The 26,805-nt window shown below is 39.2% G+C and overlaps 1 protein-coding gene across 1 annotated transcript in view; it reads right to left on the bottom strand.

Moving 5' to 3' along the window:
* Nucleotides 1-26,805, bottom strand: part of RYK (receptor like tyrosine kinase) — a 94,152-nt gene that overhangs the window by 66,742 nt on the left and 605 nt on the right. Inside the window, exon 2 of the mRNA XM_044912562.1 lies at nt 26,603-26,801. Within this exon, the coding sequence (XP_044768497.1) occupies nt 26,603-26,801 (199 nt within the window). The remainder of the gene's footprint in view (nt 1-26,602; nt 26,802-26,805) is intronic.

The following is a 26,805-nucleotide window of genomic DNA, read 5'->3' as shown; positions in this document are numbered from 1 at the left end:
TGGGCTAAATGCCCCAATCAGAAGACACAGTGTATCAGACTGGATAAAAAAAAAAAAACAAGACCCATCGATATGCAGCAAGAGACTCATTTTAGATGCAAAGACACCTCCAGATTTAAAATGAGGGGGTGGAAAACCATTTACCATGCTAATGGACATCAACAGAAAGCTGGGGTGGCAATCTTTACATCAGACAAATTAGATTTTTTTTTTAAGATTTTATTTTTTTGCCAGAGAGAGACACAGTGAGAGAGGGAACACAAGCAGGGGAATGGGAGAGGGAGAAGCAGGCTTCCTGCTGAGCAGGGAACCTGATGTGGGGCTCGATCCCAGGACCCTGGGATCATGACCTGAGCCGAAGGCAGACGCTTAACAACTGAGCCACCCAGGTGCCCCAAGACAAATTAGATTTTAAACCAAAGACTATAATAAGAGATGAGGAAGGACACTACATCATACTTAAAGAGTCTATCCAACAAGAAGATCTAACAATTGTAAATATTTATGGCCCTAACATGGGAGCAGCCAATTAGATAAGCCAATTAATACAAAAATGAAAGAAACATAATACAATAATAGTAGGGGACTTTAACACCCCATTCACTGCAATGGACAGATCATCTAAGCAAAAGATCAACAAGGAAATAAAGGCTTTAAATGACACACTGGACCAGATGGACTTCACAGATATATTCAGAACATTCCATACTAAAGCAACAAAATACACATTCTTCTCTAGGGCACATGGAATATTCTGCAGAATAGATCACATCCTGGGTCACAAATCAGGTATCAACCGGTACCAAAAGACTGGGATCATTCCCTGCATATTTTCAGACCACAATGCTTTGAAACTCGAACTCAGTCACAAGAGGAAAGTTGTCAAGAACTCAAATACATGGAGGCTAAAGAGCATCCTACTAAAGAATGAATGGGTCAACCAGGAAATTAAAGAAGAATTTAAAAAATTCATGGAAACCAATGAAAATGAAAACACAACTGTTCAAAATCTTTGGGATACAGCAAAGGCAGTCCTAAGAGGAAAGTATATAGCAATACAAGCCTTTCTCAAGAAACAAGAAAGGTCTCAAATACACAACCTAACCCTACACCCTAAAGGAGCTGGAGAAAGAACAGCAAATAAAGCCTAAACCCAGCAGGAGAAGAGAAATAATAAAGATCAAAGCAGAAATCAATGAAATAAAAAATCAAAAGAACAGAAGAGATCAATGAAACTAGGAGCTGGTTCTCTGAAAGAATTAGTAAGATTGATAAACCCCTGGCCAGACTTATCAAAAAGAAAAGAGAACGGACCCAAATAAATAAAATCATGAACGAAAGAGGAGAGATCACAACCAACACCAAAGAAATACAAATAATTATAAGAACATATTATGAGCAACTATATGCCAAAAAATTAGATAATCTGGAAAAAATGGATGCATTCCTAGAGATGTATCAACTACCAAAACTGACCCAGGAAAAAACAGAAAACCTGAACAGACCCATAACCACTAAGGAAATTGAAGCAGTCATCAAAATTCTCCCAACAAACAAGAGCCCAGGGCCAGATGGCTTCCCAGGGGAATTCTACCAAACATTTCAAGAAGAATTAATACCTATTCTTCTGAAACTGTTCCAAAAAATAGAAATGGAAAGAAAACTTCCTAACTCGTTTTATGAGGCCACCATTACCTTGATCCCCAAACCAGACAAAGACCCCATCAAAAAGGAGAACTATAGACCAATATCCCTGATGAACATGGATGCAAAAATTCTCACCAAAATACTAGACAATAGGATTCAACAGTACATTAAAAGGATTATTCACCACGACCAAGTGGGATTTATTCCTGGGCTGCAAGGTTGGTTCAACATCTGCAAATCAATCAATGTGATACAATACATTAATAAAAGAAAGAAGAAGAACCACATGTTCCTCTCAATAGATGCAAAAAAAGCATCTGACAAAGTACAGCATCCTTCCTTGATTAAAACTCTTCACAGTGTAGGATCATAAAAGCCATCTATGAAAAACCCACAGTGAATATCATACTCAATAGGGAAAAACTGAGAGCTTTTCCCCTAAGGTCAGGAACATAACAGGGATGTCCACTGTCACCACTGCTATTCAACATAGTACTAGAAGTCCTAGCCTCAGCAATCAGACAACAAAAAGAAATAAAAGGCATCCGAATCGGTAAAGAAGTGGTAAAGTGATGAAACTCTCACTCTTTGCAGATGATATGATACCTTATGTGGAAAACCAAAGACTCCACCCAAAACTGCTAGAACTCATACAGGAATTCAGTAAAATGGCAGGATATAAAATCAATGCACAGAAATCAGTTGCATTTCTATACACCAACAACGAGACAGAAGAAAGAGAAATTAAGGAGTCAATCCCATTTACAATTGCACCCAAAACGATAAGATACCTAGGAATAAATCTAACCGAAGAGGCAAGAATGTGTACTCAGAAAACTATAGAATACTCATGAAAGAAAGTGAGGAAGACACAAAGAAATGGAAAAACATTCCATGCTCATGGATTGGAAGAACAAATATTGTGAAAATGTCTATGCTACCTAGAGCAATCTACACATTTAATGCAATCCCTATCAAAATGCCATCAAGTTTTTTCTTTTCTTTTTTTTTTAAGATAATTTATTTATTTATTTGACAGAGAGAGAGAGAGACAGCGAGAGAGGGAACACAAGCAGGGGGAGTGGGAGAGGGAGAAGCAGACTTCCCGCAGAGCAGGGAGCCCAATGCGGGGTCCAATCCCAGGACCCTGGGATCATGACCTGAGCCTAAGGCAGATGCTTAATGACTGAGCCACCCAGGCGCCCCCCCTCAAGTTTTTTCAAAGAAATGGAACAAATAATCCTAAAATTTGTATGGAACCAGAAAAGACCCCGAATAGCCAGAGGAATGTTGAAAAAGAAGAGCAAAGCTGGCGGCATCACAATTCCAGACTTCAAGCTCTATTACAAAGCTGTAATCATCAAGACAGTATGGTACTAGCACAAAAACAGACACATAGATCAGTGGAACAGAATAGAGAGCCCAGAAATGGACCCTCAACTCTATGGTCAACTAATCTTCAACAAAGCAGGAAAGAATGTCCAATGGAAAAAAGACAGTCTCTTCAACAAATGATGTTGGGAAAATTGGACAGCCACATGCAGAAGAATGAAACTGGACCATTTCCTTACACCACACACAAAAATAGACTCAAAATGGAAAAGACCTAAATGTGAGACAGGAATCCATCAAAATCCTTGAGAAGAACACATGCAACAACCTCTTCGACCTCAGCTGCAGCAACTTCTTCCTAGAAACATCGCCAAAGGCAAGGGAAGTAAGGGCAAAAATGAACTATTGGGACTTCATCAAGATAAAAAGCTTTTGCACAGCAAAGGAAACAGTCAACAGAACCAAAAGACAACCGACAGAATGGGAGAAGATATTTGCAAATGACATACCAGGTAAAGGGCTAGTATCCAAAATCTAAAAAGAACTTATCAAACTCAACACCCAAAGAACAAATAATTCAATCAAGAAATGGGCAGAAGACATGAGCGGACATTTTTCCAAAGAAGACATCCAAATGGCCAACAGACACATGAAAAAGTGCTCACCATCACTCTGCATCAGGGAAATCCAAATCAAAACCTCAATGATATACCACCTCACACCAGTCAGAATGGCTAAAATTAACAAGTCAGGAAACGAAAGATGTTGGTGGGGATGCGGAGAAAGGGGAACCCTCCTACACTGTTGGTGGGAATGCAAGCTGGTGCAGCCACTCTGGAAAACAGCATGGAGGTTCCTCAAAAAGTTGAAAACAGAGCTACCCTATGACCCAGCAATTGCACTACTGGGTATTTACCCCAAAGATACAAATGTAGTGATCCAAAGGGGCACGTGCACCCCAGTGTTTATAGCATCAATGTCCACAATAGCCAAACCATGGAAAGAGCCTCGATGTCCATCAACAGATGAATGGATAAAGAAGATGTGGTATATATATACAATGGAATATTATGCAGCTATCAAAAAAAAAGAAATCTTGCCATTTGCAATGACATGGATGGAACTAGAGGGTATCATGCTAAGTGAAATAAGTCAATCAGAGAAAGATAAGTATCATATGATCTCACTGATATGAGGATTTTGAGAAACAAGACAGAGGATCATAGGGGAAGGGAGGGAAAAATGAAACAAGACGAAACCAGAGAGGGAGGCAAACCATAAGAGACTCTTAATCTCAGGAAACAAACTGAGGGTTGCTGGAGTGGTGGGGGTAGGAGGGTTGGGGTGGCTGGGTGATGGACATCAGGGAAGGTATATGCTATGGTGAGCGCTGTGAATTGTGTAAGACTGTTGAATCACAGACCTGTACCCCTGGAACAAATAATACATTATATGCTAATTAAAAATTTTAAAAAATACCTATAAGCTGCTGACAGTTTGGAGTCCTGTGATCTATATCTATAAACAATGGCCACCAAAATAAATTGGAAATTTGAAATTTACTACTCTAGATTAAGGTATTTAAATTCTAATGTGATCGTTAAACAGTTGGTGTTTTCCGACTACCGATTTTGAAAACATTTGTTTTGAAATAAACATTCTTTATTAACCAAGATTAATAGTTAACAGTTTTCCTAGTTTGAAAGGCTTTTAACTTTTTTTTTTTTTTTTTAAAGATTTTATTTATTTATTTGACAGAGAGAGACATAGCGAGAGCAGGAACACAAGCAGGGGGAGTGGGAGAGGGAGAAGCAGGCTTCCCGCAGAGCAGGGAGCCCGATGCGGGGCTCGATCCCAGGACCCTGGGATCATGACCTGAGCCGAAGGCAGACGCTTAACGACTGAGCCACCCAGGCGCCCCGGCTTTTAACTTTTTTGAAGAAACCATTAAAATGAGATTCAAATTTTTGCCCAACGAATTAGCAAAACACTCTGTTTTGTCATAAGACAGGTTCCTATAACACCAATTAGCTTATAAGTGGTTAGTAAATAAAATAACAGTGCCAGTATAACACAAAAATTACAATGGTTCACATTTGAATTTTCCCAGGCAAGGGGAACTGGGTCAGGAGGTAAAAATTATGCCTTTCTGTGGAAAAGAAAATGACCCTCACTAAGGCTCAGCTACTGCCAGGCAGGAGCCCTCTCTGCCCTATTTTAACTAAAAATGAGCACCTGCACCCAGGGCTTCCTGCTCAGAGGGGCACAGCCAGCCTACACAGTTCCTGGAACACAGCAAGCTGTACTTCCTCTGGTGCCCACCTCTATGGCAGCTCCACTGGCTTACAAATCTACTTAACATCTGCACTTCTCAAGACCATGCACGCCAGCAATTTCCATCCTATTACATTTTAATATCCTTTAACTCTCCTCTGAGGCAGCCTCAGCTGTGCAAGTGGTTTGACTGGGCTGTCCAAGTTATCTCATAAGGTACCAATTATGCTTTTGTTAGTACTTGGTTTGAAAACTGCAGAGGTCTTGAGTGGTCCGCCTTTAACCTTATTTTTCCCGTAAGTCCTATTATTTTTAGTGAACAGGCAATCCTGAAGGGTTTTTTTTTAGGAATGCATTTGATGTTGTAACAGAAATGTTTATAGTCTTTAACTATAATACTGAATGTTAGGGTATAGCAAGCAAACAATTTGTGAATATATATCAAAGTTTTATAAATATTTATACTCTTTGACCCAGTCATTCCACTTCTAAGAATCTACCCTAAGGAAACCAAATACAGATTCAAATTTTTATATATAAAGATATTAATCAAAATAATATTTAAAATTGAAGAAAACAAATGACCAACAATAGAGCAGCAATCAATAAACTATAATACTGTACATCCATAACAGAAAACAGTTTTCAAGAGTTTCTCTTTCTTTGGAGAAGGAAAGCGGTGGTACCCCAAGAAATTACATCCCTTCAATCAAATCTCCCTGTTCATCTATATGATATATTGAGCTTCCCCTTTGAGGACATGTTTTAGTGTGAAGTCATGAACAGGACTGTTACAAATACATTTTAATAAATTGGGTTTTGCTTAGACTGCAACATAAAATAAAAACAGGAAAGATACAAACCATATACAGCACATTTTTAACAATGTCTGGCACCTAGAATACACTGTCCATGTAATAAGTGTTCAATAAATGTTCAGTGAACTGAAGTTAAATGTATATGTATATGCATGATGTGCATGCTCCACTTCTCAGAAAAGAAGGGAAATATCAATAAATATTAATAGTGGTTGATTATAAATGGTGGATTATGGATTTTTTTTTATTGTATGCTTTCATTCTTTTCTTAAATTTCCTATGAAAGTTAAAACTGGAAAAAACATGGTTTTCAAAAACATGTTTAAAGAAATATACACATATCTGCAGCAATTCATTGAACAAAAATCCAGTTACTGCCTAAAGTAATCCACGAAGGCCAGTAAGAGCTAGAGAGAAAGCCCCCAAGCAATGAAATTCAACAAAAACCACACTGGCAAAGATAATATCTCTGATATAGTAATATTAACACTAGCAATGATAAATTATTAGTGACTAATACACCTTCCTCTAACCTTCCCTTAAAAATACCCAGGTATACCAAAAGGTAAAATCTGGCAAAGCACTAAGAACTGGAAAGAGAAGATCAAAGAATTTTCACATGCAACACTAACAATGGGGCTGAAATGAGAAGAAAATTCTTAGAATACCCATGCTCACTATCTGAATGACAGTAATACGAGAAACTGAACATGACAGGGAAGGCAATAAAGCAGTATTTTTCAGGGGCATAGCAAGCAGGCCAGGAATTCTATTCCTAGACAAATTTTCATCATATGTAAAGACAAAAGATTCTGAGAAGGCGTCAGAGAATAGACCAATTATATATTCTTCCCCCCAAAAGTTAATCTAAAACATTTTGAGACATTAGTAACAGTTTTATTTTTAACAGGAGATAAAGAAGCACTGTATACTGAGAAAAGGTATAACTCATGATGAAAGTATTATAATCCTGAATCTTTACAGCTCTAAATCAAAATGCCAAGAGTCCCCAAATCCCCAAATATTAGAAATACAAAGAGATCCCAATGGAAGTACAACCTTCCCCAAATACTGGAAATACGGAGAGAACCCAATGTAAGTATAATCATGGTACAAAACTATTAGTCTATGACTGATACTAGCATGTAGAGCATATAATTTATATATCTATCTATCTATAATTAATATGATAGATATATAGACACATTAAGATAGCACTTTATAGGAAATTCAATTCTTTCAAAGCATCTGTAAGAGATTTACAAAAAGTGATCAGCCATAAGGAAAGCACAATTAGTTTCTTAAAGTAGAAAATGTATATGCCACAATCTGACCACAGGGCAATGAGAAGGAGGCAGGGAGGAATGGAAAACTTAACACTACAAATTTTGAAGTATTCTCTACCTCAAAAAGTCACCTATATTCTTAACCATTACATAAGAGTTCAACTACATTTAAAAAAAAATGAGAATACGGGTGCCTAGGTGGCTCAGTCGTTAAGTGTCTGCCTTCGGCTCAGGTCATGATCTCTGTGTCCTGGGATCGAGTCCCACATCGGGCTCCCTGCTCAGCAGGAAACCTGCTTCTCCCTCTCCCATTCCGCCTGCTTGTGTTCCTGCTCTCGCTATCTCTCTCTGCCAAATAAACAAATAAAATCTTTAAAAAAAATGAGAACATGGAAAAAATATTGGAAAGATATTTACCAAAGATTACCAAGGCATGGTTAAATAATGTATATTTTTCTTCTTTATGGTCTTATACACTTTCCAAACAAGCTAAATAAGTATGTTTTTACCTTGATAATCAGAAAATATAATTTATAAAATAAGAATTTTCAACAAGCTGATTTTTTGGAAAAGATAAAATCTGTGGAGAACATCATGCTTTATTTTTGAATATACTCTTTCTCTTTCCTTCTCCATCATATGCTCACAAAATTTTTTTAATATTTTATTTATTTATTTGAGAGAGAGCAAGAGCAAGAATAGAGGGAGAGGGAGAAGCAGACTACCCACAGAGCAGAGAGCCTGACACGGGGCTCCATCCCAGGACCCCGAGATCACGACCTGAGCCGAAGGCAGACGCTTAACTGACTGAGCCACCCAGGCGCCCCTCACAAAAAAATTTTTTTAAAGTAAAAGACAGGGGCACCTGGGTGGCTCAGTCAGTTAAACGTCTGCCTTTGGCTCAGGTCGTGATCCCGGGGTCCTGGGATCGAGCCCCACGTCAGGCTCCTTGCTCAGTGGGGAGCCTGCTTCTCCCTCTCCCGCTTGTGCTCTCTCTCTGTCAAATAAATAAATAAAATCTTAAAAAAAGAAAAGAAAAAATAAAAGACAAACGAAGATGGGATCTAGATAATTCACTCTTTTCTAATTGCTATCAATTATTAGTTTGTCAAAGATGACAACAGTAATTAAATGCAGTCTCAAAGCAGGAGTAGCAGATGACAGGAGTTATCACTGTCTGCAAGTGATGTGGTAGGCTCCACAGAGGTGAAGTGGGCAATGGGGAATGGTTAGATAGGCAACGAGGGAAACAATCTTATTCAGGTATGCTTTATTGAGCCAGTCTGTAGCAAGCCAGGAAATATGTAACTCTTTAGGCCACTAGGACACAGAGCCTGGTTTCAGTAGAAAGGAATGATTGAGAAAGAAGGTTGGTGTGTCCTGGTGAGAAAAAGGAAGTTCCAAGGGCTAAGAAATGGACCAAGTCTCAAGTGGCCATTTCAGTAAATGTCTTCTTTGGAAAAGAGACCTGGGAACTAGAACACCCATGGTCAAAGGAGTAATAGCTGAGAAAACAATCAGGGCAGGTTTTAATACCCTTTGGGATAAAGGGAGGGAAATAAAAACAAGTCAGAGTATGAAGTTATGAAGAGCATCTTATAGAAGTCAGGTGATTCCAAGAACCCTAATGGGTCAAAGGTCATATAAGTAAATATCACTGACATCAAAAAGGAAGAGGATGCGGAATCACTCTCTTGGGGCAAAACAATCAAAATAGGAAAGGAAGGATGTAATGCATGATAAAAACTGGTCCCTCAATAACAATCCAAAAAGGAAATTAAGAAAACAATTCCATTTACAACAACATCCAAAACAATGAACTACCTTACAATAAATATGAACAAAGGCTTAACAATGCAAACTATAAAACACTGCTGAAAGAAATTAAATTAGACCTAAATAAATGGAAAGTCATCCCATCTTCATGGATTGGAAGGCTCACTATTGTTAAGGTGGTAATACTACCCGAAGGGATCTACCAGTACAAACTCTATCAAAATTCTACCTACCTTTTTTTTTTCAGAAATGGAAAAGCAGATTCTCAAATTAATATGGAATTGCACATAGCTCCCAACAGCCAAAACAATCTTGAAAAAGAACATAGTTGAAGAATTCACAATTCCTGATTTCAAAATTCACCACAAAGCCACAGAAACCAAAACAGTATGGTTCCAACATAACAACAGATATATAGACCCATGGAATAGAACTGAGAATCCAGAAATAAACCTATATATTTCTAGCCAACTGATTTTTGACAAGGATGCCAAGACCATTTAATGAGGAAAGAACAGCCTCTTCAATAAATTATGCTGGATCAACTAGATAACCACACACAACAGAATGAAATTAGACCCCTACCTCATACCATATATAAAAAACAATTCAAAATAGATCAGCAACCTAAATATAAGACCTAAAACTATAAAACTCTTAGAAGAAACCATAAGGGTAAGTCATTATGATCTTGAATTTGCCAATGGATTCTTTGATACGTCACTAAAAGCATGAGCAACAGAAGTATATAAACTAGACTTCATAAAATTTAGAACTTCTGTGCATCAAAACATTATCAAGAAGGTGAAGATAACCTACAGAATGGAGGAGATATTGCAAATTATGTGTCTAGTAAAGGTCTCGTATCCATAATATATAAAGGACTTACAACTCAGCAAACAAACAAAGACAGCTCAAAAAATAGGCAAGGGACCTGAGTAGACATTTCTTCAAAGAAGATACACAAATGGCCAACAAACATAAAAAGATGATCAACAATCATCAGTCATTAGGGAAACGTAATTCGAACCCACAATGAGGTATCATTTCACACCCACTAGGACATTTCACACAACTAGGACAGCTTTAATTAAAAAAACAAAAAGAAAAACAGAATAGGAAGTGTTAGCAAAGATGTGGAGAACTGGAATTTTTATACATTGCTGGTGGAAATGCAAAATGGTTCAGCCACTGTGTAAAAGTTTGGTGGTTCCTCAAAAAGTTAAACATAGGGGCACCTGGCTGGCTCAGTAAGCAGAGCATGCAACTCTTGATCTCAGGGTTGTGAGTTCAAGACCCATGTTGGGCGTAGAGCTTACTTTAAAAAAAAAAAAGGTTAATCATAGAACTACCATAGCCCACAATACCACTTCTAAGTATATATCCAAAATTGAAGACACTCAGTCAAGTACATTTATACATGTTCATAGCAGCATTATTCATAATAGTAAAAATGTGAAAACAGCCCAAATGTCCATCAACATACAAATGGGTAAATGAATTTTGATATATGTATAGAATGGAATATTATTCAGCCACAGAAAGGAATGAAGTACTGATATACATGCTATAATGTGGATGAACCTCCAAAATATTATGCTAAATAAAAGAAGCCAGACACAAAGTCTCACATTTTATCATTCCATTTATACAAAACATCCAGAATAAACAAATCCATAGAGATAGAATGCAAATTGGTGGTTGCCAGGGGCTTGGGGGAGGGGGAGGAGTTAATGGGTAAGGAGTTTTTACTTTGGAGTAAGAAGTGGTGGTTGCACATCGTACACATATGTACTAAATGGCACTGAATTGTTCACTTTAAAATGGTTAGTTTTATGTTATATGAATTTCACCTCAACAAATTATTATTTTTAAAAAAGAAAAAGAGCTGGCCTCTGGCCCCATAAATGGGGAGAGAGTATAATAAAATTGCTTTCAGTGACTGGAAAGAATTATGAGGAAACTATCACTTACAAGAGAAAATCAGGTCTCAGTTAAGCTGAAGAGATAAAGAGATTATGAAAAGAGTCAGAGAGGACCTCAAAACTGAACTGGAGCTCTGCAAGATAAAGTGAAAGGGCCAGCAGAAAAGAGAACAGAGCAGGCAAAGTAGAGTGGGTGGAGGGATATAGGGGCTCTGCTGGAAGGTGGAGAGAAGCAAGAGTGGACAGCTACAGACTGAAGAGGCAGCATTTTGTTATTCAAGTAAGTATAATTTTTCTGTTCTAAAAAAGAACGAAAAACATTTCAGTTGTTCAGTTACAATAACCAGACTTAAATTTTTCACTGCCAATTCCAGCAAAGTAGGAATGTTGCTCTTACTAGAAATTATGGCATTTGTTCATAATTTTATTTTTAAACAACCCAAATTCGAAGCCAAGAAACCAAAGTTGTTCCCCAAAACTTTCAATTTTCATCAAGGAAATTTCATTTTTTCCTATACAATCTTAGTCCAAACTTTATTTTTTTTTTTTTTTAAGATTTTATTCATTTGTCAGAGAGAGACAGAGCACAAGCAGGGGGAGCGGCAGAGTGAGAAGGAAGAAGCAGGCTCCCGCTGAACAAGGAGCCCGATGCAGGACTCGATCCCAGGACCCTGGAATCAGAACCTGAGCCAAAGGCAAGCGCTTAACCGACTGAGACACCCAGGCGTCCCTTAAGTCCAAACTTTAATTCAAGGCCTGTGTCCTACATGATCTGGCCTGTCTAGCTCAAGTTCAAATAATTCAATAGTTCAAAAAATTTTCCAAATGATTTTAAAAGTTAACTATTGGTTTCTCAAGGCCACAACGATAGCTGACTAGTACCAAGGAGGAAACCGTCTCCCTTTATAAAATGAGCTACCTTTAATAGCACTTAACAAAATACATTCCAGGGAGCTGTTCACGCATCTGTCTTCCCTATTACCCCGTACACCTCACCTCACAAGCAGGGCTGGGGTCTTAGAATATTTGTAGCTACTCAAATGTTAGATGCATGAATGGCAGCCTGTTGATAAAAATCAACTACATCAAAGATGAATTTTAAGGGAAATCATATTTTAAAGAAAACGTCAGAAATCAGTTAAGACAGGAAAACAAAAATGATGTCGTGGAAACAGAACTAAAGCAGATTTTTTACAAGTAAGTAACTGAGTGAACTCTGGCAATCAATTATTTAACCACTTTCTCTAGGCATCAATTTTCTCAACTATAAAACAAGAGTTAAACCAGATGATGTTAATGTCCCTCCCAGCCACAAAATTCTATTATTCTATGATATCATCTATGATTTCCAAATGTCAGCCAAACCTCTATTATACTCTATGATATCATCCAGTTTCTAAATGCTAGTCAAAACTTAAGTAAAAAATTTATTTAGCCAAGATAATCTAAGTTCTGAGTATAGTGTAATACATGAGCCAGAGGAAAAAAAAAGCCAACATCACTTTCTATGCATAAAACCACTAAATACTCTATATTTTAATCAATGCTAAAAGAAAATAAATAAGGTGATCGATCTTATTTCAAATATTCCTGGTTTATGGAAACTAATAAGCTGAAATAGATACAATAAAATAATTTGTCCTTCAGAATCTAATAAATCTAGCTATGGTCAAATTATAACTAGAAAATTAGCTGAGACCTAATATTTAACTACATCATAAGACAAGGAATTTACAAATTAAATTAGACTATAGGAAAGGGGCATCTTTCCTCATAATTAAAAAAGAAAAAGCACGGGCGCCCGGGTGGCTCAGTTAAGCGTCTGCCTCCGGCTCAGGTCATGATCCCAAGGTCCTGGGATCAAGCCCCGCATCAGACTCCCTGCTCAGTGGGGAGCCTGTTTCTCCCTCTCCCGCTCCCCCTGCTTGTGCTCTCTCTCTCTCTCTCTCTCCCCCTCTTTCTCTCTCTGACAAAATAAAATCTTCAAAAAAAAAAAAAAAAGAAAAAGCACATAAATCTTCCATCTCTGTAACTGTTTAAACCATAATCTTATAGAATAAGATTTTTTCATGTAATCCTCTACCAATTCATCATTTTCCTCCAATCTTTCTCCTACAACTTTAAGCATCTCCAAAGAACTCAAATGAGAGCATATACATGTACACACAGAGAGTATAAAAAGAATAAAAGTGAGCTTTGAAGAGAAAAACAGTATGCCTGATTGACAATAGAAGACAACAGGAAACATGCCCCCTCCCTCCACTCCCTTCCTCCAGGTTGCCTCCTCATCTCCTGCCTAAAACTGGCCTCCTTGAAGGAAAGGCAAGCAGGCCCACCCTCTTGGTCCCTGAGATGTATAGCTAAGGAGTTAACTTGAAGGAAGGGAATCTCCTGGTCCTCCCAAGGTACAATTCTCATCAAGGCATCTGCAATCACAGAGCACCTTTCCTTACTTTGCCCCTTCAGGAAGAAAACACAATAATGTGGTCAAAATCAACAGTTTACTTAAAAAAACAATCCACTGAAGTAGCAATTTGTTACCACTGATTTAACAGATCAGAGGCTACAGGGTGCGAAGATCCATTTACTAAGCATCTCTCCTCCCCATCTTCCAGAGATTACATTTCAGAAAGTAGATTTCAATGTAATTCCATGATCCCTGAAAATGGAAGCCCAAAGCTATCCATCATAAATACTGTGCTCAGGTTTCTCTCTCTAGTACCTGTGATGATATCACCTATGTGGAATCAAAAGTAGAGTAAGGTCACTTTTGATTTCAAATGGATGACTCAAATCATGACTGTCACCTTCCCCATCTGAAAATACTATAGTAGATGGATAAGAAATTATAAAGAGAGCTAGACACTAAAATAGAAGATAAAGAACAAGATTTTGGGTCTAATCAACATATTTGTCATCTAAAAAAAAAAAATCCATAAAAGAATGCCCCCAAAGATGTGATTTGTGCCACAACTGCAGAGATGATAAAAGTGCTTCCCAAATCCTATCCAAGTAAAACAAGTGACAAAAACAACCCATAATCTCCAACACTATAGCATAACATATGAAGCATGCCCTGCCATAGTGCTACAATGTTCCAGTATCTGGTCAAAAGATACTCTGGAAAATAATTTGTCATTGGTTCCTGTCCTATCTGAAAACGAAAACAATCTGACCACCAGCTCAAACATGCATTGCAGGTACAGCTCTGTAATAGAGATGGAATAAGTTACCATTTTATGTGATCATCATTCAACTTACTTCATAGCCAACTCCTAATAGGAGCATGATCTCTGAACTCAGTCAGCCATGGAGGCCATTAGTAACTTAGAGTTGACTGTTATGTCCAGGGGCTCAAAGCACAATGGAGAACTCACAAACATCACTTCTCTCTGCCAGCAACTTGCATTGCAAAGTGCTAACCTGAAGTCCAGTTCCAAAGCTATATTCTCTTCTCAGGCAAGTCACTTAGCCCTCTGCTAGAAGTCAGTTCCATGAGGGCAGGGATATTTATTTGCTTTATTAAAATATTATCTATTTATTAAAATACATTAAGCCCCTAAAATAAGGCCTAGTAAACATTCAGTAAATAATTGTTTGGAGCATCAGTTTTAAGTGTTGCTAATAAAGACAATCAATCAACCAGGTTAATATCTAAGTGACCTCTCTTTCAAACATTCTATAATTTTAGTTTTCATCAAAACCATGCAAATCTCCCACGAATAACTAAAATAAATTGTTTTGAGGATTATGTAGCACTTTCACATACATTATACCAACTGTGGTAACAGACATCCTGTTGTAATTGAAAAGCATCTTGTCTTACATATGAAGAAACCAACACTTACACTGATTAAACACATATGCCATAAGATGAAATTAAAACTAAAAAATGCAGAATTCAGTACTGTCCCACACCACGTTATCTATATTCCCACATTTGTGTACATGTGCATGCACACATATACAAAACCATAAAACTTTTTTCTTTAAATTGGACTAAATTCTCTTTGACAAATAATTTAAGTTAGAAAAGATGCAAGCAATCATAAAGATAATCCTTGACTATTTCCACTTCTAGATAAGATAAAATAATAGGACCAGACTAACTCTCTTGTCTGAGATAGCCAAGACCCATACAAAATATGAGAGTTCAGAAAGACAAAGACAGCTAGCGTATGCAGGATGAAGTACCACAGAGGAGAAAGCAGCACAGAAAACCTTCAAGATCTGCAGATGGTTGCCCTCCAGTCTTCAGCTAAGTACCGACCAGAGGATGGACAAGGAAGCTGCACAAGGACAGAGAGAGGATAAAATGTTACAATCCTACTTACATAGGATCTAGAATATCACCTATTTCCACCAGCAAGACTGGAAAATCTCACGCTTCACACAGGTCACCAGAGAAAGTACAAAAAGGGGTCTTAACTCAGTAGTGGGGAATAATTAGCCCTACACTGAGCATTGCTCCTGTCCTATCTAACAAGTCCGAAAAGCAAGATCAGAAGGATCAAACTGCTGCCAAGTAACTTAACTGAGTCCCAGAACAAAACCCAAGACTATTTATAGGAATACAAAAATATTCAGCACTTAACAGAGTAAAATTCATAATGCCTGTCATTCGCTCAAAAACTACCAGGCATGCCCTGCCCCCCCACCAAAAGGAAAATAAATAAATAGATAGATAGATAGATAGATAGGTGATAAATTGAAACCAATCCAGAACTGGCACAGATGTCAGAATTAGTAGACAAGAACATTTAAACAACTATTATAACTGTACTTCACATGGTCAAAAGTTAAGTAGAGACATGGAAGATATAAAAAGACAAATCAATTTTCTAGAGGTGTAAACTACAATGTGTATGATGAAAAAATGCACTGGATAGAATTAACAGTAGCTTAAACATTTCAGAAGAAAAGATGAGAAATTGCACTTCCCAGCTTTTAATAATTGGAAAAGGCTTTTGCCAGAATCTCTTTTGAATACTTTCCATCCTTCAACTGTCCTGCAGACCAACAGTCTGCTGGGAGCTGCTAGTCAAGCCTTGGGGTGGCCTTAGTGCAGTATATGGAAAAGACAGAATGTGATGGGTATAGTGATACTGATTTGTTTGTACAGAGTGTAGAGCTATGGAAGCCAAGATGGGGGACACCTTACCCAGAGAGAGGGGTACAAGGAACAGAGATGGGAAAATCAGGCAACCTCAAAGAAAATAAGGTATTAAAAACTAATTTATTTAAACTCCCATTCATAAATATAAGTAAGTCCAGCCCAACTCCCTTCTTGGGTAATAACTCAGCAGGCAATGGGAAATGATAAAGAGAATGATGACCCTGGGCGCCTGGGTGGCTCAGTCGTTAAGCATCTGCCTTCGGCTCAGGTCATGATCCCAGGGTCCTGGGATCGAGTCCCACATCCGGCTCCCTGCTCTGCGGGAAGCCTGCTTCTCCCTCTCCCACTCCCCCTGCTTGTGTTCCTGCTCTCGCTATGTCTCTCTCCGTCAAATAAATAAATAAAATCTTTAAGAAAAAAAAAAGAGAATGATGACCCCCATAAGGCATAAGATAGTGAATCTTCCCTAAAAGAAGTATGATTTATTCATTCATTGAACTTTTACTGAATGTCTACTACATGCCAGATATTGTTTTAAGTGCTGGGGACAGAGTGGAACAATATAAAAGGTCTTTACTCAACTAGAACTAACTTTCATATACGGGGAGACAGAAACAACAAAAGTATAACATGCTTAAAATAAAACAGGGTGATAAGAACAGAGCGGCACTGGGGGTCAACCCTAGGAAGGCAAGGCTCTCTGAGGCAGTGACGTTGTAAGCTGGATCTGTAAGGCTCCAGTCCTGTAAGGACCTGGGGAAAGTATATGAGGCAAAGCAACCATCAAATGCAGACCCTAGGGTGAGAAGAGCTTGGCACCAGAGGAACTAAACACATGGGAAGTGAAGGGGGATAAAAGAGGAAAGAGGTGGCAGGCAAGAGTCTCCATATAAACATTTTTCTATAAATCAGAAAGATCTGAACAGCATAGATACTTGATATTTATGAACTGTTAATTTCTTAGGCGTGGTAATGGTTATTATAAATTTTTAAGTCCCTATCTTTTAGAGATACATACTAAAAAGTTTTTGCAAAATTATGTGTCTGAGTTTGCTTCAAATAATCCAAGTGGGGAATCAGGGCAGTGAGAGCAAAGGAGTAGACTGGGGAGTGGAGAGATACAGACCAAAAAAAAAAAAAAGGCCATTAGTTGACAGTTGTTGAAGCTGGATGATGGGTACCATAGGTTCATTATATTATTCTATTTTTGAATCTGTGAGCTTTTTCAAAATAAATACATTTTTTTTTAAAGATTTTATTTATTTATTTGATAGAAAGAGACACAGCAAGAGAGGGAACACAAGCAGGGGGAGTGGGAGAGGGAGAAGCAGGCTCTCTGCTGAGCAGAGAGCCCGATGCGGAGCTCGATCCCAGGACCCTGGGATCATGACCTGGGCCGAAGGCAGACGCTTAATGACTGAGCCACCCAGGCGTCCCCAAAATAAATACATTTTTTTTTTAAAGATTTTATTTATTTATTTGAGAGAGAGAGAGCATGAGAGGGGAGAGGGTCGGGAGGGTCAGAGGGAGAAGCAGACTCCCTGCCGAGCAGGGAGCCCGATGCGGGACTCGATCCAGGGACTCCAGGATCATGACCGGAGCCGAAGGCAGTCGCTTAACCAACTGAGCCACCCAGGCACCCAAAATAAATACATTTTTAAAGGCAAATTTATTTAAAATAAATCAGGGGATCTTTGGGGGATGGTAAATTTATCCTATATGATACAATGGTGGATACATGACACTATACATCTGTCAAAAGTCATATAACACAATTAAGTGAACCTTAATGTATGCAAATCTTTAAAAATTCATGTAGGAGGTCAGGGAATACCAGGATGAAATACAGAATGTAATATGCCCCCTTCCAGAACCAGCTTTTGTGGGACACAAGATGCATCCATAAGCTTTCATCAGAGGTCCCTACAAAGCTCCCAAAGTCTAAGTCAGCACAGTACACAAAACATAATATGGTTGGGTAGCCATGCCTTTGTCTAGGGAAAGGCCAGAAAACTTCCACAAAATAAGGTTGAGAATCACTGATATTTCTTTTGGCAGCACTTCCTAGCTGATAACTGATTACTATTGCTTGTAAACCTAATGGTAATATCTCACTGCCATCATTTTCTTTCCTTGCAAGGATATTACTACACAGCCATTACCACAAGCAAATAATAAATACCACCAGGGAATTTTACAACGCTGAAAGAGAGTTGTGAGAGATATCTCCCCCACCCCCCCCAAAAAAGGCAAGGTGGTAATCCTTTTATAATACCATATTTCATTTAATCTAGACTGCACCATTATTTTTTGTGCCACTAAGAAAGATGAAAAAGAACTGTCAGTTAACTGATGACTCACCTTTGATTGTAAAATGGTTCCAATTTCAGAGATGTTCAAACGTGAGAAAACTTATAATCAATGAAACATGGCATTCAAAAAGCTCATGAGTTGGGCCCCATCTCTGATCTCCTAAATAAATTGCTCAGGATAGGTCTAGGAATCCATATTTTGTTTAAGCCCCTCAGATGATTCTAGTTAGATAGACTAAGTAAACTGCTAACCTTCAGAGGCAACACACAAAGTATGCACTTTGGAGTCACAAAGCCCCAGACACCTCTGTGACCTCCCGTGAATTCCGTAATTTCCCAGACCCTCAGCTTTATCTATTAAAAAAAAATGTCAATGCCACCTACTTTGTATGATTGATAAACAAAAAGAGAACACATGTGAAGTACTTGGCATATAGCAAGAGGTATACTAAAACACACATATTTATATAAGAACATATTTATTTATAAACAAGACATAACATATTTATCTCATGAACAAGCATGAGACCTATGAAATTACTTTTCAGAAATATTCTACTGCTTAGTAATAACACTTGCTGGGCACAGTAAAAAGAATCACTCACTAAGTATTTATTATGTAACTCAGCAATATACACACATTTGTTTTGGCACATCACATCTTAAGAGGTCCCACATAAATGAAAGTTGTTTAATAACATTTTGATCAGAAAATATTGTACTTGATTTGCATCAACAAGGATAACACAAAAAAGCACTTTTAAGTGTAATATAACTTCAGAGTAGCTAAAGCTATACATCTATAGCTTCTTCATGCTGTTTCATGTCCAAGTTTTGTTTTGTTTTGTTTTAGTATGTATAGCTGGCAAGTTTTTTCACAACACTGGCATAACTGCATTAAAACCACAAAAGTAATGCTATGAAACTTCTCAATTCAGGATGCTCAAAAAAATACCCTCAGATTTCATTTGTTTCTAAAGTGACCCTTAAAATCCAAACAGTATTTTAGGCAGCACCTTCAGAACTGACTAGTCAACTCAGGATGTGACTCATAGGGGACAGGTTTAGCCATAATTGGATAGAGTTCTCCCACATGTGTAGCATGAAGAAGGGGGAAAAAAAACTCAAAACCCACAATTGCACAATGTCTCAGCCTTGCTCTCCCAATGAAGAACACATGGACTCAAATTAATGCTGCATCAATGCCACCAACCCCACCCAAAATGCCCAGGGTTAAGAGTTTGCTGCAGGGTGCTAACCAACTCCACCAGCAAGCACCCCACACCTCTCAGGGTATGCCAGACACATCAGTAGGGAGGACACTCTCACTGCCCTCCCCCACCAAGCACTTGGCCTGAGGTTTAAGAGGAAAGAGAGGTGCTGGGAGGAGAGGAACACATGGCTCATCTTATTTTTCTTTCCCTCAACCACCTCCCAAATGGAAAGAGTTCCTCAGTTCAACAGCCCAAATCTGAAACCCTGGAGTCCTCTCTGACTCCTCTCTTTGCTTTAACGTCAGGTCTCCCCCACTAAGTCTTTTCCAAACTCCGCGCACATTCCTCACAAATCTATCCTACTCCTTCAACTACCCTAGTTGATCCCTCTTATCAGCACAAGGCTGACTCTGTCCCATTTCCCAAATCCAGCTTGTCTTTCTCCAAGCCCCCTTCCACTGGAGCCAAAAGTCAACTTTTCTGTAACCCAGTCCTGTTTATGCACTCTCTTTTCCTAAATTCTTCCAACAGCTGCTCAATACCTACAAGATGAAATTCAAATTCCTAATCCAATCTCAACCTACCTCCCAGCTTTATATTCTGCCACTCCCGGCTTTGCCAATTTTTCTCATTTTAGCCACATTAGATTTTTCCTATTTCTTGATTTCACACCCATCTACTTCCGTACATCTATAGCTTTTTCATGCTGTTTTCTCACCTGACAAGAACTGCTCCTCTTTTCTGCCTATCAGTCATCCTCAAATGTCTCCGTTCCTGGAACACTTCCATTAAACTCTCTAAGGCTCTCTCCCCTTCCCCTTTCTAGAGTCGAAAGTATTCACTCCTACAATAACTTACTTATGTCAATCAGCACTATGACTCTTATCTCAGTGTTACAGTCCTCAATAAAATGGTTAGTCTCCCCTCCGAAATTCTGAGTTCCTCCAGAAAAGGAATTTAATAATTTTGAGTCACCATTTTCTACCACAATATACAGTACTTGGTTGGGCTTCAAAAATTTTTACTGGACTGATCTGGGGAGCATTGATCTCAACTTGTATTTAATTGATTTTAAATAAGATGTGAACAATGCTTAACTCTTCCAGAGGGTATTTACTTCAACAGAAAAGCAAGTTACCCAAAGTGAATTTCTTTTATTTTTTAAAGATTTTATTTATTTATTTGAGACAGAGAGAATGAGATACAGAGAGCATGAGAGGGAGGAGGGTCAGAGGGAGAAGCAGACTCCCTGCCGAGCAGGGAGCCCGATGCGGGACTCGATCCCGGGACTCCAGGATCATGACCTGAGCCGAAGGCAGTCGCTTAACCAACTGAGCCACCCAGGCGCCCCCAAAGTGAATTTCTAATTGGTGGGAGGCAGAGTCTATTCTTAGAAGACCCCTGACCCTTACAAGAGTCCCTATCACTACCACCACTGCTGCCATAACCAGTTTATACAATAGCTCTCACCCCTCAGCATGCTGCTAGGAGCAAACTCCTAGCACTGCCCCAGCCACATACTAGTTTCACAAGCCCTGGATTTCCAGGGAACTCAATACTATTAGAATTATTATTAGGATACATAGAATTATGTATCATTATCTAATACAATTAGAGAACATAGGAGGATGCAGATAACAGTCAAGAGCACAAACATGTAGTAGCAGGCTTTCAGATTCTACTTCTTGAGTGTTTTCAGTTAATCATAGCTCCTCCAGAGCTGACAAAGAGGCAAAGATTCTGGATTCAAGCAGGACTGAGGCAAGACCAGACCCTTTACTCACTGCCCAAAGGGCCCCAAAGCAAAGTCCTCACCAGTAAAAATGGGGAAATGAATGTCTACATTGCAGCCTGTTAAGAAGAGTAAATGAGAGCAATGAAACTGGGCTTGGGGACATAGCAATGCCACATGGACAGTAAAAGTTCCTGAGGCTTTTGGAGTCTCTGTACAGACAGACTTCCATCAGGACTATATGCCCCACAACCAAGGAACTGGGTTAACTACATACTTCCTCTGTTTCCTCACCTATAAAATGGAAATAACAGTATATACTTGAAACAGGAATTACCTTTGTGCCTGACAAAGGCAAAAGATTGCTACATTCCAGCAGCATTCTAAAAAGTATCAACCACTACTCTTCTAAATATTACTACAAAAAAACAAAACAAAACAAAAAACAAACCTGTTACACATCAACAGCTCTTCAATAGTCAAAGCCCAACCTTAACTGTCATTTACATATTGTGGAATGACCACTGGCCTTTATCCCCATTTCATCCCCAAACTCCTTTGAATGATACTAATGAAATCACAAAGACATTAAACCACAAAGACAAACAGAAAGGGAAAGAAGACAACAACACAACATACATTTCAACAAACTTTTCCAAGAGGGGAGCCAGAGGAAGAAGTGGTGACTGCTCCTCAGGACCCCTGAGGTACCAAAGGCCAGCCTGAGGCTCAGGACTGACAAAGGGGGTGCCTCTACAAGGGGTGGGCCACCAGATCCAGCAGGAGACCCTAAGTTTTTTCTGAAGAAACTGAACCACAGAGGCAGAAGAACTGTAAAGAGGAGCAGTCAAAGTCTACAGCTTGAATGGTGGGTGGCCTTTATCTCCATTCCTTCCCTTCTCAACCACATAACCCAAACCCAGGCAGCCAGTGTATTACCAAACACATCAGTGGCAGGCTATTCGAAGTATCTTCTCTGCAGACACTGACTGTTCTCAAGGAAGATGTGAAGGTGCCGATATGTGGAGTAGATGGGCAATGAAAAGTCTACCTGTACTCCAAAGGAAGTCACTAGACCACCAGCACACATACTCTCTCCTAATCAACTTTTCAGCATCTCACTCTTAATTGCAGACAGCCAAGGATGACCAGACGTTTGTGATCTAAACAACCATAAAAAGAACCCTGAAATGAACAAGCACACTGGAGGAAGCAGAAGAAATATTAAAAACATATTAAACATATAGGAAAAATGAAAAATATATATACATACACCTCAAATATAATACAACCATAAAGAATAAAATGGAAACAGAAAATGAAAATAAATGGAAATGAAAACAGAGAAAAGAGCTTCTGAAACTTAGAAGCATCATTAGAATTTTAAAAATAAAAGTTTAGAAGACATAATTGAGAAGATTCCCACCCACACACTTTCCACCTCCAAATACAAAGATATAAACAAGAGGCAACATAGGTTAAGAGTATCTGAAGATCAATTCCAGGAGATTCAATAATCAAACCAATAGATGTCTAAGAAAGAAAAAAAACAAAAAACAAAGGGTAGGAAATCATCAAAGTAATAGACGTTTTTGAAAACTGAAGAATATGAGTCTCTAGATCCAAAGGGCCTACTAAAACAAGATAGACAACAGGCGAACAGAAGGAAGGACCCACACAAAAGCTTATTAAAATTTCAGAATGCCAGAGGTGCCTGGGTGGCTCAGTCAGTTAAGCGTCTGCCTTAGGCTCAGGTCATGATCTCAGGATCCTGGGATTGAGCCCTATCGGGCTCTCTGCTGAGTGGGGAGTCTGCTTCTCCCTCTCCCTCTCTGCTCTCTCTCTCTCTCTCATATAAATAAATAAAATCTTTTTAAAAATAAATTTCAGAATACCAGAGAAAAAGGCCCTGAGCTTCAATAAAAACAGAAAAATAAAAACAAACAAACAAAAATCAGATGGTTTTGAGTTTTTCATCAGAAACCCTTAAATCCAATCCAAAATTATGGGAAAAAAATATATTTTCAGCCTACTATTCTAAATGTAGCCAAATTATCTATAAAGGACCTATAAAGCACCTATGGTAGACACCTTCAGACATGCAAGGCCTCAAATAATTTACCTCCCATGCATCCCTTCTTAGGAAGCTACTGAAGATACGCTTTAGCAAAACAAAGCAAACCAAGAAAAAGAAAACGAGTGATCCAGGAAACAGGCTCCAAGGCAGGAGAGAAGGGAACAGAAATTACAAGAAAAACAATCCTACTGTCCAGAATGGAACAAGAGGATCGAAGGCTCCCAAGCAGGGAGTCTCTACGAGGAAACCAAGTAGAAATGAGAGATGATTTGTGCTACCTGGAAAAAAATATCAAAGGCATTGAACATATTTCTTGGGGTATCTGAGGAATGTAGCCATCAATACATGAAAAACTAACCAAAAAGTTGAAGGCAGTTATTTGCTCCAGGGAAAAAAAAAAACCATAATCTGGCATCACTATTTAACTCAGAAGTGAGCAATAAATATATATGCAATAATGTAAATACTGATTGTTGGTTTTACCAAAAATTGTTACGTAGCTATATCGAACTGGGGCAGAGAACAGTGCAAGTGCTCAATTATGGTATTAGGCAATCGAATGCTTATTCTATATTAATTTCAAAACATGAAAGTAAAAAACAGGAAAATAAATAAATAAACAGAACTAGTGTTAAGATTGGTAGCTTCCAATGGAAAGTAGGACCTGGAGGATAAAAAGACCAAGGGTAGGACACTGCTGTGTTTTCTGTTAAGCCTTTTAGCACTATTTGATTTTTAAACTGTGTGCACGTATTAATTGGATTAAAACACCAACTTATTCTCATATCAAGGGCAATTAGTTCAATTTATAAAGCTGTCACTATCAAGTTCATTTATAAGTTTCTTACTTGGAATTCCAAACTCATCGTCTTAGAAATATTATAAAATGATGACTAGTTTCCCAAGTCAGCTTTCAGAGGCATTTAACCCACAATGATACAAAAATGTAGTGCAAACTATTATTTCAAGTAGTCTTAAACACCGTAAGAGTTTCTATGAGAAACTGCAGTCTGAGAACTCAAGATGCCTGGTACACATCTGAGTCCTACCCACTTGTTCTTCCCCACCCAGGAACAGCCAAGGAATACTTTAAAGGTAGGGTGGATGCGGGAGATGGACCTAGATCTGGCAAGGAGAGTCAAAATTTAACAGGTCAACTCTATCTGCATTAGAAAAAATACCACTGGAGGTCCCTCTTACCCGAGATCGATCAGTGAAGCAATCCTCCCTCCCCGCCTCCCAACAGCTCATTCCTGGTCATAAAGCTGGATGTTCATCGGTCAGGTGACAAATACATATACATTATTTCAAGTATTAATTAGCAATGACTTCTTTTCCACCATGCCGTAACAAAACTTCTATATAAACAATATCTTCATTAAATTTAATATAATTTTGTGGCCTATGTCAACACTGTGTTTATTTTTTTTAATGATTATAAATTGTGTGACCTTGAAAAGGTTAAAGCCTCATTTTCTTAAACTCTAAAATGGGAGTAATAGTATCTACTCAACTGGGTCACAAGAAAATTAGAGGAAATGATGTGTATAAAACATGTAGGGGCCCGTAAATGGCAGGCACTCAATCACTGTCAGCCTCTGGTTGTTCCTAACCCCTACCCCCACTTGGCTGGTTTCTAACATGTACTCTTATATGTAAACAAAGTCACAAATTATATACAAGCTTTTAACCAAAAAAACTTTAAAAACCATGCAGAATGCATTAATATTTTTAAATAATTATGTGATATGAGTCTATTTGTAAGCATTCATTATTTTTCCTAAACCTTAGTCTTATGCTCCAAGTACTAACCTAATTTGCAGTTTTAATTCATCTCAACTAAATTTAGCTAATTCAACTAGACTAAAAAGAGGATTAAGAAGGGCAGGACATTACAAAAACACAGCATTCTTCTTTGATTAAAGACTACAAACCCATATATGTAACAATGTCTAAACAGACTGCTAAAAGCAATACCATTTCAACATTGAGTCGACCTCAAGATAAACTTAAAAAAATAAAAATGAAACTGACAGATAATGGATGATTAAAAAAATAATCCCCCCTCCTTCACTAAGATGTACCACAAACCTGAGATTAAATAAAGAGGAGGGAGAAATGTTATTTTGTGCCACAACACACAAAAGAAAGTCTAACACACAAAGAATGTGTAGGTATCCTTAACTACCAAAGACTTCCCATTTGGGGCCATTTTTATCAGACCTTCCTCTTAGGGCTCATTTCCAGAATCCACAGTCTCAGCACAAAAACACCATTATTTTTCAAATTAATTCCCCAAACGACAAAGCTAATTAGGTGGAAAGGTACAACCAACTGACCCAAAGCTAAGTTCTCCTTTCCCTACAGGGTATTCAGAGCAGGAGAGTGGCCCTGAAATACAGATTAGTCCACAGTCCAACATATCCAAGACAAGAACCAAAAAGATACTGAAGAAACTAACAGGTCTGCTACCCAGAGATTCATTCCCCATTTAAAAATACGCTTATCCGTCACAAGATTTGGAGACTGCCACGAACGTGTAGTGCCCTTCTAACCTATCCCTTCCCCCCCGCCACCTCATTTTTAAAAAGATGTATGATAACCAGAAAGTAAGAGCACAGTATCGTGGCCTCTACTGGGGCATCAAAACCACAGCCAGGGGTTTGCAGGTTTGGTCTAAATAAAACGTGGACTTCGAAAAATCCAAAATCCAGGGCCCTACAATGACACGCCTAGGAAGGATCAAAGAAACTTGGTGCATCAGGGAAGAAAAGTTTGGGCGCTTGAATAGGGAATAGGGCGAAAAGCCGAAGAGGCTGTGGGGAAGACGCAACGGGGTGGATCCCCGGTCTTTCGCGGCGGGACAGTGAGGACGTAGGGGTTAGGCCGGAAGGCTGACCCGGGGCGGGGTCCGGGCAGGGACCACACCTCCTGGCCAAGTAAGGCAGGCAAAGGCCAGGGCCCCGAGACGACCCCCGGGAGCTGGGACGCGACCTGGCCCCGGTCCCCCGCTCTAGGGCTGGGCCGCGGGAGGCCGGAAGCAGCCGGGGTCGGGCCCGACCTGCCCACCCCGACGCAGACGGCCCCACTCACCGATGAGCCGGCGCACCTCGTCCTCGCTCAGGTAGAGGCTCACGCTGGGCCCCGCGGTCGCGGGGGACAGCGCGGGAGGCCGCGGGGCCGGGGCGGCGGCGGCGCCGAGTGCGGGTAGCAGCGGCAGCAGCGCGAGCAGGAGCAGCAGCGGCGGCGGCGGGGCCCTGAGGCCGCGGGTCCCGGGGAGGCGGCCCCGGCCCCGC

The sequence above is a fragment of the Neomonachus schauinslandi genome, chromosome 1 (genome assembly GCF_002201575.2).
Source record: "Neomonachus schauinslandi chromosome 1, ASM220157v2, whole genome shotgun sequence".
NCBI lineage: Eukaryota > Metazoa > Chordata > Mammalia > Carnivora > Phocidae > Neomonachus > Neomonachus schauinslandi.
This window is presented reverse-complemented; position numbering and strand designations above follow the sequence as displayed.